The following is a 15527-nucleotide window of genomic DNA, read 5'->3' on the forward strand; positions in this document are numbered from 1 at the left end:
GGGACTGATTTCTTCTCAGGCTCTTTGGTTTCTCATATTCTTTTGTGAGAGAATAAAGTAGCTACCTTTTTCTTTTATGCTGTTTTTCCTCTAATAAAGAAACACATTTACAGCTCAGGAAAGACCAATTTTTCTATTAATGAAAAAAAGTAAGTAATTGATAAAAAAGATAGAATTTACAATCTATAAAACAGTATTGGTAGAACATAGTGAAACAGCAACCAGTCTTACTGTAGAGATGAACTTTCCATCCAGCACTCCCTAATGAAAACAAAATTCAACAGACACATCTTACTTTTCAAGTGATAACTCAGAGCTGCAATCATAGATTCTACCTGATAGCATCTGGCTGCACAAAGCATTTATCTGAGATATGCAATCAGAATCTTTCATTTGCCACCCTCTCCCCCAACACTTAATAATTAATTAACAGTAGAAATGGGAAGATTTGTTCTGGGGCCTGTTAAAAGCCTAATAGGAAAGCAGATTTTATTCTTATCAGCTGGGAAAATAATTGCAAGATATAATCTTGTTTTGCCTGGTTTGCAATTCTCTTCTCATTTTAAGATGATACCAGCTCTGACTTCCATGCATTTTCATTTGTTTCATGCTCTGTTTTTTTTTTCAGAAATACACTCATTAGTAGTGACATTAGCTTTATGTCACTTTTAATTTCAAAGTTAATGGTTAAAATCCATTCTGTGACAGTAATATAATTAGTGGCATGTTAACTACTTTTCCTTATGTCTTTTAGAACTGTATCATGTAAATTCTACAGGGAATAGGAAGCTAAGTGGATTTTTTGCTCCAAAGCAGAAATAGCATATTGCTAGCAATGATTCTGTATATACTATAGTATATTGTAGTATACATAGTACAGCTGACAGCATATTTTAGTTTGTAATCGACACCAAATGTAAACATAAAAGATCAGTGACTTGGTTCTGTTTGTGCAACTGATCCTCCAGAAAGTATTATTTGGATTATGTAAAATAGAATAGACAATCGTTCAAATCTATAAGAGCTCATTTGAAAAGCTTGTTCCTTCCCCCTTGCAAGGTAGTGGCTTCAACAGAAGCAAAAGCAGGACCAAACCATCCCTCAGTGTAGAGGTTCCTGCACTATATACAGCACCACATGCCTATCCACATCCAGATCAGAAAAATAATCTTGAATATAGGGACAGCTCTAACATGTAAGGTTGAATTCCATTTTGTCTAACATCTAGTGGGCAAGGACATACTTTTCAGATGTATACTTGCCAGTGATTAACTTCATACTAACTTCAGTGTGAGAGATGAGCAATACAAGCTTGTGAACTCTGAAAACTCACATAGGCATGCTATACACTGGTGGTATTTTACTGAGGTAGCTGATGCTGTCCTTGGATTGAAATCAGTATAAAGAAGATAAAAATCACCTCCTTTGTATACCATAAACTCAGATTGTAGTGCTTTTTTCTGCCCCAAAAGCCCATCTCAAATACTTCTTTTCCGCTTTCAAAGGTCTTAAGATCATTTCTGAAGGAATCAGAACTGCAAAGGCCCAGAAATGTTAAGTTAAAGTATACATTTGCCTGCAGGGAAAAAAAGGGGGGGGGGCTAAAAGACGTGGAGAGAATGAGAAGGAAACCAGAGCTCAGTCAGGCCTTGCCATGCAGAGAATAGATTAAAATTTCACTTACAGTCCTCATTCTTCCACAGACCTGGTTGTTTCTTGGTGCTAAATCTGAGGGTTTACCAACCCTCAAAGTATACCAAGACTGAAAGTGTTTGAATATACATCTGAATATCATAGAGACCTATAAAACTTCCAGCACTTCCATATTCTAACTAATTCCTATGTATTATGCTGAAAATAGACCTAGAAGTCGTATCTTGGTGCCTGAATGATCCCCACTCCAAGCAGCAAATTGGTCTGAGCCACGTAAATTTTCAGCTGTAACAGAAAAGGTCAAAGATTAAGGGTAGAGGGTAGCATCTGCTTTCTAGGACTTTTCATGTGGAATGGGAGATTACCTTTAAGAAGTTTTAGCAACTCTCCTGAGTTCCATTCTTGCAGCTATGCACGTGTACAGCAGACAGGCAGAGAATGGCAAGAAGTAAATGACATGATGGCACACAGCAAAGACAGATGTATTAAATGAGGATATTGGGCAGTCATGCATTGGATTTTGAGGGATATCAGGCAGTAAATTGAGGTGCCAACCATATGGACACAGGAGATGTCAACGGACAATTGTCGATGGTGTGTGGTTATCCTCAGTACACACAAAAAGCTGCAGATTTCAAAAAATAGGCCTGCAGCCATTGTGGGGGCTATTTCAGGTCATTTTCAGTACAAGTCATACAGTAACTGGAAGCAAACATTGATTGCTTACGGTGAGCCAAATTTCTTGATGATATCACATGAAGTCTGTTGGCATAGCCCTGGTGCTTTATGAGACCAGTGGAACTGATGCAGTTCAAAGCAGCTGAAGCTCATTCTTTATTAAAGAAGAAACACAGGCAGTTCTGGCAATCAATAACTCCCTAATCTGCCAGGTCCTTCTGACGCCATTTCATATTCATAATGCCTAGATAACTTTCTTTGAGCTATTTGGAATATCCAGAGTTGGAAGGGATACTGAAAAGACAGCCTGTTGAGTACAGGCAAACTGAGATCTATCTTAACATAGACAAATTGTCTACTTTATGTGACCAGTTGTTGTGTTTTGAAAACAATATGCCTCTGAAGTTTTGTTTCATTTTATTAGAGTATATATTTAAGCTACTTTTGCAGAAAATCTTATGTTTTTGCCATGGGGATTATGTTCAAACACCTGGCTAATCATCCTTCTTCCTTAAAATGCTTTGAGTGATTCTTGGTCAGATAGATGGATTATTTCATTCATTATTCATGAAGCAAGAATGACTTTGATCATAACCAGCTAGGTCTGATTCAAAATATCAAGCAGCAACCAAGAACAATATAATGAAGAACTGCTTTCACATTATTCAAATGTGCTTTACCATTTTTTTTATTCTCTTGTACCTAAACCCTAAGCAGAGATGAAGGAATGTCTGGAAATTAGTTCTGAATTGTTGATGATCAGGAACATGGCTCTAGGCAAGTCAAAAACTCGAAGAACTATTGAAATTTTTATGAGATGTAAGCATACCCTAGAGACATATTCTGTCTGCCAGGACAGCAGTGGGAGTGGTATTGCTATAGTCAAGTGACAAAAAGAACAAGTTTTGAGGTACATCTTACTCCAGCCACTTCACAGCAGTGGATTTCTGTCTTGCAAAAAAAAAAAAAAAAAAAAAAGAAAAAAAAAAAAGACAAAAAGAGGATATATGTTTACCAGTGTAAATCCTTACTCATTCCTTGCTCACACAGAAAAATACTGCAATCCATGTCACTGAGCTATGTATATTTCTTTGAATCTTTACATTTCCTTTGATGAACATTAAAAAATGACTTTCCATCTATACTATGAAACACACTGAAGGAATTTCAGTATATAATGGTTACATAAGTTCCTTGCTTAAAAGCACTGTGTAGGTCTTGGATTTCCTCCATAGCATTCTAACCTTCAAGTGATCTTTGATACATGTCTTGAAAATAAAAACCTATGACATTTGTGAGTTTGAGCACCACATAGTGCTATTATTGTTAGATATCTACTGAAAGTACAACATCGCAGGGCGCAATAACCCAGGAAATTTCTGAAGAGTCTGGATACAACTCTTTAACATATGTGATGGATGGGTTAACTATGTGAGGTGCTCTGCTGCCTTCCCTACTCAAAAATAAGGAAGTACTGGTCAAAAATGTGATAGCTGATGACAATCTTGACTGTGGTGACCATGAGAGCGTAGTTTGAGAACTGTTCAAGATCAGCAAGTAGGGGGCATCCAAGCTACCTGTCAACTAACCTGTCTCTAGGAAGATTATGGAGTAAATATTCCTGGAGACCACATCCAGGCACACGAAGGCTTACAACAGTCTCTCATAGTATTTTTGTAAGAACTCGGCAAGACCTAGACCGGAGACATGGACTACTAGGTGGTGGGAGAAAAACTGGACTAGCAGACACCAGGATTTGTGGTCAGCAGTACAAAGTCCAGCTGACAGACAATTAATAGGAATGTCCCCCAGGGGCCAATACTGGTTAATGTATACTAACGAGCTGGGGGAACAGACAGAATGCATCCTCAGAAAGTTCACAGATGATACCACATAGTAGGGGATGAGGGGCAATCAATACACCGGAAGGCAGGGCAGTCATTCAGGTGGGCCTCAACTGGCTGGAGAAACAGGCTGCCAGAAACCTCATGAAGTTCAGGGGGAAAAAAATGCAGAGCTTGAACCTGTTACGGAATAAGCCCATGCATCTATGTTGGCTGCAGACTGGCTGAGGAACAGCTCTGTAGAAAAGGACTTGGGCCTCCCAATGGTAGAAAGCGGAACTGGCATTTACAGTGCACCCATATGACAATGGAAGACAACCACGTACTGGATAGTATTACTGCACTACAAGCAAATCAAAGGAAGTAATACTTGTCTTCTGCTTGGCACTTGTGAGACCATGCCTGGAGGGCTGTGTTTGTCTTTGAGCTCCTCAGTACACAGAGCAACAAACAGATAAAGCCTTGTGATGGGACACCAAGATGGTTAAGCGAATATACAAAGAGAAGTGAGGGAACTGTGTTTATTTAGCTTGAAGGAGAGAAGGCTAAAGGAGGATCTAATTTCAGCCTTCAATTTCAGTCTTCAGATGTAGAAAGGGCAGCTCCACACTCTCTTCAGAGGTGTACAGGGAGAGGCTGAAAGGCCATAAATGAGTTGTAGCAAAAAGAACATGGGAATTAAACTCTATCTGCCATTTCTAAACCACTAGTGACACCTAGCTGCCAAGAAAAATACTGCTATCTACACTTGGCACAGATGCAACATGAAATGCATCAGATTGTTTTTGCTAAGATACAGATTCAGTAATCTGAAGGTTCTTTGCAGTTTAACACGGAGAGTATAGACCTTGACACTGAAAACGTGTGTTAATTCTCTGCTTCATAAAGTACATAGACTTTTGGAATGTGGCCTGCCAAGTGAAAGGCACTGACATTATATCACTTCAAAAATATTCCTACAGCTATGTCTGTGCTGTCAGGCTAAATCATCCACTTCTCATTAAGGCCTGATTCCCTGATTGTCCACGTGTGCTACATATTGATGTGCACTCAGATGACCTTTCGGGTGCTACTAGCTGGCTCCTCAGGTGGGTATCTTAGACTTAGGTGAAAGCAGCTGACTCATGGGCAGGTCCTGCTCTCACAGGCAATATAGATGTAACTGAACCTGGCCTGGTTTCAGCTGCCTTGCTATAGTACTCCAAAGACCTTTGGGTAGGCCTTGAGCCTCCATTCCCTCACAGTGGCTCCAGTGCTGACCTGCCCTCAGTGTTGTCCTGGAAAATGAGCTGTGAAACAGTACTTTTTATTTTAGTTAACTCTTGCACCACTATACTGGATGTCCATACTGACAACTCACGACTCCTTGCTGAGCTGGGTAACACCAGGGAGAGTGTCAGTGCCAGGCCTCATTACTTGGCTTATAAATGTAAGGATGGCAAGAAACAAACTTCCTCTTAAGTTAAAACAAAAGTAATGAGAGTGGCCAACTCTTGGCCCCAGAGGATTGTCCAGAACCAGTCAGATTTTCTTTTATGGGACAAGAGCAAATCTCTGGTAAGTGTTTTGCTTTGGAAAGTCTATTGGTTAAGGACAAAAAGTCACAGGTGAAGATATGACACAGCATTCAGGTTCTGGTACCCAGAAGAGAGACTATGTTAGGCCACAAGTCTCCCAGAATTGCTACAGCACCCTCTCATCTTTCCCCTGATCCAAATATTCCTGCCTCCTGCCCATCATTTCCCAAGAGATACAAGAATCCCACTTTGGTAGATATGAGGAACATGTATTGTGACTGGGCAGCAGCTGTGGCCAGTCATGACAGGATGGGACTTGCGTTTGCAAGTCATGCTGCTGAAGACACTGCCAGAGCAATGTAAGAACTCCTGTCATCTTCACCAGCTTCTTTTTTACATACACTCTCTACATTTATTATCCTTCACTCAAAAAGCAGGCTCAGAAAGGTATTTTGGGGACCAGCAAATAAACATGCCTTTGAAACAGACATTTACTGTTCTGGCCATACTCAGGTATGCTCTTAGTGTGAAGCTAGTGGGCAATCAGAAAATATATGGATTGAATCAATAAACACCAATACATTTGTGGACGTTGCGGCTACTGAAGTCACTGATGTTTTTGAGAATTGATAACTAGCATGCAGATGTGACTGATGGTTCCACACACTTGAGTAATAATGATCCTAACTGCTAACTTTTCCACCACACTGCCTCCTCACTGATCAGTAGCTCATAGTTAAGCAAATCCAGAAAGCCATAAATACCCTCTTGAACAATAGAATCAGGTCCTCACAATTGCCTGCTACAAAGTGGCTGCCAGCTTACAGTAAGTTTTGTTATAGAGGACCCTTTCCTCCTAAATTTCAGTACCATCATTGGTTCTTTGAAGTGTGGAAGACCAGATGCTACTTGTCTGTCTTCTCTCCTTGGTGGGGAGACTGGAGGCTGGAAAAACTAGTTAGCTCTCTGCCAGCTGATGCAGCTTTATCTATCACAGTAGATACACCTGGTTCTCAGGTGGGCCTCCTATTTACTGTTTAAATCATTATTGGCCTTATCAGCAAGCTGTATGCTGTGGAACCAGCTAAGACAGACCCTCATTTACAGTGAGCAGAGGAAGATCACAGTGATGTGCAAACTCATCTGACGTGCTCTGTATGACAGCAGAGTAATGCTGTGGAGCTGGAGAACCTATTGTGCCATGTGGATGCAATTGACACAAGCTATAACAGCCTAACCTTGTAGCATGGATTCGTACTTGAACTTGTATTATTTGGCTCAGCAAATGTGAACAGTGTAAAGGCACAGCACAGAGCACTACTCCATCTAAGAAGTATAGAATGATTCAGGCTGGAAAGGACCTCTGAGGTCTTCTAGTCCAACCTCCTGCTCAAAGCAGGATCACCTATGAGGTCAGAGCTGCACAGAGCACCTTATCCAGTCAAGTCCTGAAAATCTCCAAGGATGGAGACTGTACAACCTCTCTGGGAAACTTGTTTCACTGCCTGACTTCCCCTGTGGTGGAAAAGGTTTTCTTTACATCAAGTTGGAACCTCCCGTTTATTTTATGACCATTGTCTGTCATCCCTTTATCATGTACACCTGTAAATAGCCTGGCTTCATTTTCTCAGCTACTTCCTCATAGCTATTGAAAAGGTGCCAGTAAGTCACCTCGAAGCCTTCACTTCTCCAAGCTAAATAAGCCCAGTTCTCAGTTTCTTCTCACAGGTCATGTGCTCCAACTCTCTGACCATCTTGGTGGCCTTCTGATGGACTTGCTTAAGCCTACTAACATTTTTTTCATACTAAAGGAGAAAAAATTGAATGAATTATTCCTGATGTGGTTTAATAAATGCAAAATAAAGGTGAATAAGCACTTCCCTCAATCTTCTGGCTACGCTCATGTCAGTACAGCACAGTATTCTGGCAGACATCACCTCTGAATCAGTGAGGTGAGCATACAATAAAAAAATACACTATATCCTTCCTAGAGGTGAATGTTCTGCTGGACATGGTATCCTCGGTTGGATCACAAAGGTGAATCAATCCATATACTTTGATTTAAAGTTAAGTTTAAATTGGCATTTTCCAGAATTTCAGAGACGGTTCTCCACATAATACATCAAACCATTACAGTTTGCCTTTTCATTGCAAAGATAATATTATTTATTGTTAGGTATGTGCTTTATTGCTTTTATGCTGGAACTAAGAGCTATATACACTCTAGGGCAATGTATTAATGATCCATTAATTTATTACTCAGATGTTTAAAATCATTCAGTTTAATGTTTCATACCCTTCTGCACACCTGAGTTAATACTTACCCTGGAATGCTTTCTTGCCTAATTACAGCACTACTACTACTATGGAAAACTGGGATTTGATTGCATCCATACATTAATTATAGCGTATGTTTATATAGTATGATTTCACTTCAAAGTGTAATGATGAAGAAGCAGGATGTACATAGCTGCTCTGGCTGAATGCCTGAAAAGGGGAAGGATTTAAAGGAATATCCTTACATCTCCACCAGAGAGGGCCAAAGAAATGCTAGTGATAATTTTCCAGGCTGCGCAATCTATCTTTCTGCAATAAATATGGGAGCACTTTGCTGGATCATATACACATATCGCGGTAAGTGGTTGCTGTTAATCTTGTAAGTAGTGAATAATTTCTGCCTTTAATGAATTATATTAAGAGGTAAAGTGATTAGTGGTAGGAATGCATACAAAAGAGCCATTATTTACCCCTAGGTTTTTGGCTTCTGTACCTTTTATTCTCTGCCTACAGGTCTTAGCACTAACTCAAAATTTTAATTTTTGCCTGAGATATGCCCCCTTGATTGCCAGTAAAAAATGAGCTTTATCAAAAAATTGTCCAGACGAATTACCATCTCTCAAACAAGAATCATTAGGGTCTTCTTTTTCTGTTTGTTCATTTTTCGTGCCCCTACTGGATATTCAAGTAGAACCATGTGAGAACCAGGTTGTTAGATACACAAGCATATTGTAGTGGAAAAATATGAAGCGTGAAACCTCAGAAACCGTTATACTGAGATTTTTTAGAGGCCGTGGACAGTCTTGACACTTGGAATAGTAAAAAAAGAACTGCTCTATTTTTGAGATCCAGGTAGCAACTGATACGCCAATTAACACAAACTCTCAAACAGGAAATAACTAGAGAAACCTCATGCATCCCTAAACACTACTGAACCTCCAGAGTAGGCTATTATTTGAGAATAGCTGCAAAATAAAGGTAGAAAATTGAAAAAGTAGCAAGCCCCATACAGAGCAAGATTTACTCTGTTCTGATCCAAGAGCTGATTTCAGTCTATGACAGGTAGTCACCACACAAAACAGGCAAGTGTTGAATTTGCATCCATATCACCTCAGATCATACATGGCTGATGAGTAATGTCTTATAAACCAGCACATATATAGATCATTTTACTGCTCTATGTCCTAAAGTAAAGTAAGGCTTCCTAAATAAGTCCAATGAAGCAGAGAATATTCCTAAGGATAAATAAATCACCCAATTTTATTTCTGGCTTTCAAAACAAAATAACCTACAATGATGAAATACAATATATATATACTATACATACATGTACATATAAAGGTTTGGGGAGGAATACCAGAGTGGAGTGCCCTGAAGAAAGCAAAGTTAAAACTGACTTAGAAACTCCATTCAACAAACCATGAAATAAGATACTTAGGCTTTGTGAAAAGCAAAGAAGTAGTCAGGTGGTATTTACGCTTTTAAAATGGGATATTCCTCTTGTATTTGGTAATTAAGAGTACTCTTCTGTAGAGTATTAGCAATCAATACATACTAAAGCAGTCCAAATAAACACTGGAGTGTGGACAGTAACAAGTTTCATCAAGGTTTAATGATGATATCTGAATCTACTGAATGAAGACTATACTTTTTTACACAAATCAATTTGGATCAGCTACATTGTACTAAGAATGAAATCTTGACCAAAGGATGCTTGGATTATTTGAAAGACAATCTGTGAACTAAGGTGAACAGAGCAAAGTATATGCAAAAATAATATTTTGAGCAACATTTGAAGGCCAGATGCATAAAGTTTGTCAAGCCATCCCTGCCATAGGAAAGAAGGGGGAAAGCAAAAAGACAGAGCTGGGACAGGGAGCCAAGAGGAACACAGGGCCTGCAGAAGTGAACTTGCTACACTCCCTGGCAAGAGACTGGAAGAGCTGATGGCAGCGATTGCTGCTCCTGTGAGGGGCTGCTCAGCTTCTCTAGCAGTACACTAACACATTCAAGGGAAGGTTTTTTGTGATACTGGCATAAGTATTGTAGGTAATGCAGCTATGCCCATTTTGCTGCTTTGGGTACTCTATCAACCACAGTACACCCATCTACTTGGCCCATTCCTTAGGACTTACCTGAAAGATGAGAGATACAGAGTCAGTAATCTTCCTTATCCATCTCAATACTATGTTTTCCCTATAGCTCGACAGTTCAGAGAAAATACATAAACTTGTGTTATCTTTTGTTTCTTTATCTGTATAATTTCTGGATTTAAAAAAACTATGCTCCTGTCTTGTGGCAGCTTCATTTTGGTCATGGTTCCACGAGTATACAGAGCTAAACCCAGCAAGCTCTGCTGAAGGCTGTGCACTTCAAGAAACAGAGTTCAACCTTCTAATAATGAGCTGGAGGGACCCAGGCAGACAAAGAGCACACATACAGGTTTATGGCTTGGAATAGCTGTGAAACAGACCTGCAGTAGAGTCAAGACACTGCATGCCCTTGCCATTTTGCTGGAATCAAGAATTCATTCTCTTTAAATTATGACTAGATCGCACAAATGCTTAAGTATTTGGCAAAAATAAACAAAACAGAATGACATGCCCTGGTGGTGGTATGTGTATGGGGAAGGTTCTTTCACTTTCTCCACAACGCACCATAAGCACTGTTATTTTAGAGACAGATCAGGCCTTCTAGTGCTAAAACACTTCCTAAGATTCCCTCAAGGTAAGAGAACTTAAAACTTCCACTAAGTAGGGCGAAATTCCCCATTTAAGAACGATTTTATGTGGATGTCTTTAGGTGAGAGGAAAGAAGAATCATAAAATCTGCTACTAGAACATGAACATTAAGTGTGCAGATGCTGCACAGCCTTTTGGTGACTACTAGTGCAGTCTGAGATGTAATTACATTTTTGAACTACCTAGAGCTTCCTGAGCCCATGTTCTACAAAAACATCAACTCAGCACTTTATTCATACTCATTGACATAGAACTTGCGTAACGCCAATTCTCTGGGTACTGGAGAACACAGTGGACTATCACTAACCCATGGTGATCAGATAGAAGTGCAGCACCACACAGAAGGGCAGCAGGGCTTAATTTTGGTCTTAGGAAATCAGAAGAAAGATGGTATTATGGTTTGAACACTGGAGTGGCTGGAATAAAACTTCAAATCAGTTTATAACTCTGCCCCTGCAGAGCTGGGTTAATTTTTTAAAAGTAAGTGAAAGAGCTGGGACTGTTTAGCCTAGAGGAAAGAAGGCTCTGTGTGATCTTGTGAATGTTTATAAATATCTGATGGGAGAATGCAAAGAAGACAGGCCAGAAACTTCTGAGTGGTGCACAATGACAGAATAAAAGGCAATGGGAACACACTGAAACAAAGGAAGTTCTGTCTGAACATAAGGAAAAACATTTTTACTGTGAGGGTAGTTGAACATTGGAACAGGTTGCTCACAGAAGCTGTAGAGTCTCCATCCTTGGAGATATCCTGGCCAACCTGCTCTAGCGGATCCTGCTTGAGCAGGGGGGGGTTAGACCAGATGATCGCTAGAGATCCCTTCCAACACCAGCTAATCTATGATTCTGTGAATAATTCACCAATTGTTCTCTGAACTGAAGCTGAGATTTTCGAACTCCAAAGCAAACGAATATCCCATTGTGATTACTTGTTGTTTGACACTCAGCAATTTTGGTAAGTCTCATAGAAAACTTCCACTCCCTGTCTGGATGAGCATAGCTTCTAGAATTAGGTTAGCGATGTAAACATTTACAATTAAAATTTTAAATTTTTTATGTGCTATAAAGATTTATAAGGGGAGTAAAATCTCAGTTTTGCTGTATAACATGTAATAATTTCTCAGTGTTCAAATACATTTGCAGAATAAACAAAATACCTATATCGAAGGACTTATCCTTGTTTATAAAATGCTTTGAGAATCTGGGATGAAGAAAGTACTAATAAGCATTACTGTAATTACTACCAAAATTCTATACCTGTTCCTGTTATTTTTCCTTATTTTCCCTGCTTTAACTTCTAAATTTTGCCCCCTTTTATCCAATATTGTAAGAGAAATCTATTTCTTTTTCCATGGTTGTCCACAGAAGTTTCCACTGTTAACTTCAGAATGTGCACCTCTGGAAAATATTATCTGAATGTTAATTTCTAAATTATTGTTCATATTTAATTTTTCTAATGCTTCCATCTGTGTTAGCTCTATCTTAATTTAACTTCAGTGGCCAGTTCTATATAATGCCAATAGTCCTCTGCTGTGCCTAACAAAAATAGCAAAGTACTACAAATTCTCTTTCATTCATGATCACCAAAATGCACTGAATTTATACAAAATGAGACATTTCAAAGATCTGGGCAGCTCTATGCTTAAATTCTGCTAGAAATCATTCAAAATATCCACAGCATAGATGATTTTGTGAACAGAATTCACATGAAAACACCTAACAATCCCAAGGCTTTATGCTTTTCAGTCTCCTTCTCTGGCGATATTCAAAACCTGCTTGAACACGATCCTACCTAACATGCTGTAGGTGACCCTGCCTGAGCAGGAAGACTGGACTAGATGACCTCCAGCAGTCCCTTCCAATCTCAATTGTTCTGTGATTTTGTGCAAAATGAATCAATTAGGAAAATTCCCTGAAAGGAATGCTCATCATTATCATCTGGGCCACCTTCTCTGAATGTCAGACATGAAACGGGGCAAAAAATAGAGTTTTTAGAAACATTTTACTGATTTCTTTGCAACTACCTTGTTCCTGTTTGATAAGAAGCAACTGGGTAACTAAATTGTTACAGGAATACTCTGTTCTAAGGATGCATACTTAAACCATTGTCAGTATTGATACCCCAAAGTAAAGTATAAGCATATTTTTCTGATACATATATAATCTTATAGAAATATTAAAGCAGTATCTGTGAAAGACATTGTCTGAAGTTATAATGATTAACTACTTAGAAATCGGATTCGGGGCAAATCTGTAGGAGCTACAGTTCATAGTTCTCTGCAAATGTCAGTTATTCAGTGTTGTGTAAACCAAGACATGATGTTAAGACATTTGAGAAGACTAAAGAAGTTACATATACTCAGCAGTATAGACTGCTGTCCACAGCAGTACAGACTGTCCACACAGGCGCATACTAAATAGATTCGGATTCTTCAACATGAAAAACGGAATACTTAAGATCATACAATATAAAGTCTCTAGAACAATGAACACCACAAGAAAAAATGTGTGCAAGGAATAATTTTCATTCACTATTCCCGCAACAGCAGAACTAGGTGGTATCCACCAAAGCTTTAATAGAACAGGTTTGAAACAAGTGAGAAGAAATACTTCAGTACATAATCCATCACTATATTGTGGGACTCTGCCACAAGATAGTCTTAGAGCCTGGAATCGAGAAAAAGAGAAAGAAAGAAAAAATGTTTAGAAAGAGGTTGATCGGGGCAAAAGACTGAAGGAAAGTCATAAGCGCGCCCCTAACCGGGGCTCCTGACACACGCAGAGCCCAACTGCCCCGCCCCCGCCCCCTAACAGTCGGGCGGCTGGAGCACGCGCGAAGGTCGCTGGGACACACGCGCGAGCGGCGCGCGCGCAAAAGGCGGGAGCCAATCCAGCCCCCTTTCCCCGCCTGCCGCCCGCCGGAAGTGAGGCACGAGGAGGAGGGGTGGAGCCTATCGGGCCTCTGGCAGGGTCGGCGGTCGCCGCCATTTTGTTCGCGGTGAGCTGCCGGGGCGCGCGGAAGTGGCGGCCGGCGAGGCGGGAAGGGAAGGGCTGGGCCAGGCCGGGCCGGGCCGGGCCGGGGAGCGCCGGGCTCCTCCCCTGCTGGGGCGGAGCGGCGGGGCCTGAGCGCGGCCGGGCGGCGGGGCTGAGGCTGAGCGGCGGCGGCCCGGCATGTCGGCCTTCTCGGAGGCGGCGCTGGAACGGAAGCTGTCGGAGCTGAGCAACTCGCAGCAGAGTGTGCAAACGCTGAGCCTCTGGCTCATCCACCACCGCAAGCACTCGGCGCTCATCGTCAGCGTGTGGGAGCGGGAGCTGCGCAAAGGTGAGGCCGCCGCGGGGCCCTTTCCCGCCCGCTGGTGCCGGGCGGGGCCTTCCCCCGGGGACGGTGGGGATGGAGGAGGTGGCGCCCGGGCGGGCCGCGGGTGAGGCGGGCGCCCTCGGGGGTGTGCCCGCGTGGGGAGGTCGGCGTGGTCTGATGAGAAGGGGAAGGGGGGCGGGCCGACCGCGGCGCCTGGGGAGAGCGGAGCTGCCGACACAAGTGGTAAATCCCGGTTTCGTGATGACTGAGGGCCTGGGAGGTGTTTCTCCTTCCTCTTCTTTCTCCCCTCCCCTGCCTCCCCTATTTCTTCTTCCCTCCCTCCCTCCCTCCCCCTTCCCAGAGATGCTTCTGAGTATGCTGCTTTTCGTGTTGGCTTGTCCCTCTTCTCGGCGGTGGGAAGAAGAGAGGGCAAAAGAAGGGAAAGAAGGCGGGGAGCACAGGGTATAGGGCTTCTTGTTATAATAACAATAGTAAACATACTTGCACCTTAACCATTTCCAAACCTAATCTCTTGTTATCTACCATGATGTTGGCTCTGAAACGGTCTGTGTTGTCTGATATGGTGGCTTTAAGCACTTATACCAGTAATTATTCTCATAGAACAGCTGAAGATGGGAAGGAATACTTAAGGGAAGAGTGATATGCTCAAATGAGCTTAATATGCTTAGAGTGTCGTTTTGACTAACTTCTTGCAAGTTGGTTAATACTCATATTAGCATAGTACTGATGAGTTTGTTTCTTTAGATGTGTTCAGTATTTGATGTTGTTAAGTGCACAGATTTAGATTTCTGTGTGGCTTTCCTTTTAACAGGAAATAATTTGCATATGTAGAAAGCAGTTCAGGGAGTGAAAGGCAGAGATGGCACATGAAATTTCACTTGATCTTCCTGGAAAGTAACCAGCTATTAAGTTTATTCATCTGCAGGAAAAAAAAAAGAGGGGGAAGAAAAAAGAAAAAAAACCACTTTCTAGAGCTCTAGCATGGTCTAGAAAATATTACTGCTTTCCAATAGTTACCTTTCTACCCTCTCCCCCCCCCCCAATAATAGTTGAATCTTTAATGGCAGAAGTAGAGGCTTGGGTTTTCAAGTGGACAGGAAAAATGGAATGAAGCCATTAAAGGACCCACGAAAGAGAAACTACTGTCTCAGTTTCAAGAAAATAAAAGGGGAATTTGACCTGCTGGAAATAGTGTGTTTATTGATATTAAGAGAGTTTGGGTCTGGATTGTAATTGCTTCTTAGAGGGCAGAACTTAATAGAAAAAGAACTGAACTGCCACAGAACAAAAATCTTGAATATGAAACAGTACAAAACTTTACAGGGTACTATGGAAGCAGATTCTCATACTCTTGTAGATATTCATGAGCTACTGTATTTTTATTTAAAATACTAATATGAAATGCATCATTTGAACTTTCAAGTCTGAGGATTTCTTCCCTTTAGAAAAAGGAATGACACATTGCAGAATATTTGAATACATAAATTGAATTATTTGA

The 15527-nt window shown here is 41.0% G+C and overlaps 1 protein-coding gene across 4 annotated transcripts in view; it reads left to right on the top strand.

The window, feature by feature from the left end:
- The first annotated feature begins 13701 nt into the window (after window positions 1-13701).
- The window catches only part of RPRD1A (regulation of nuclear pre-mRNA domain containing 1A), a 44387-nt gene continuing 42561 nt past the window's right edge, over window positions 13702-15527 (top strand). For 2 of the 4 annotated variants that reach the window (XR_009957625.1, XM_062569641.1), the window contains exon 1: window positions 13704-14032. Coding sequence is in view for 3 of the 4 variants with exons in the window: in XM_062569641.1 (XP_062425625.1) it covers window positions 13882-14032 (151 nt within the window). In the remaining variant the exon portion in view is untranslated. Of the gene's footprint in view, window positions 14033-15527 lie in introns of all 4 variants that reach the window. The other 2 variants (XM_062569639.1, XM_062569640.1) reach the window with 2 other exon arrangements.

The sequence above is a fragment of the Rhea pennata genome, chromosome 2 (assembly GCF_028389875.1).
Source record: "Rhea pennata isolate bPtePen1 chromosome 2, bPtePen1.pri, whole genome shotgun sequence".
Lineage (NCBI taxonomy): Eukaryota > Metazoa > Chordata > Aves > Rheiformes > Rheidae > Rhea > Rhea pennata.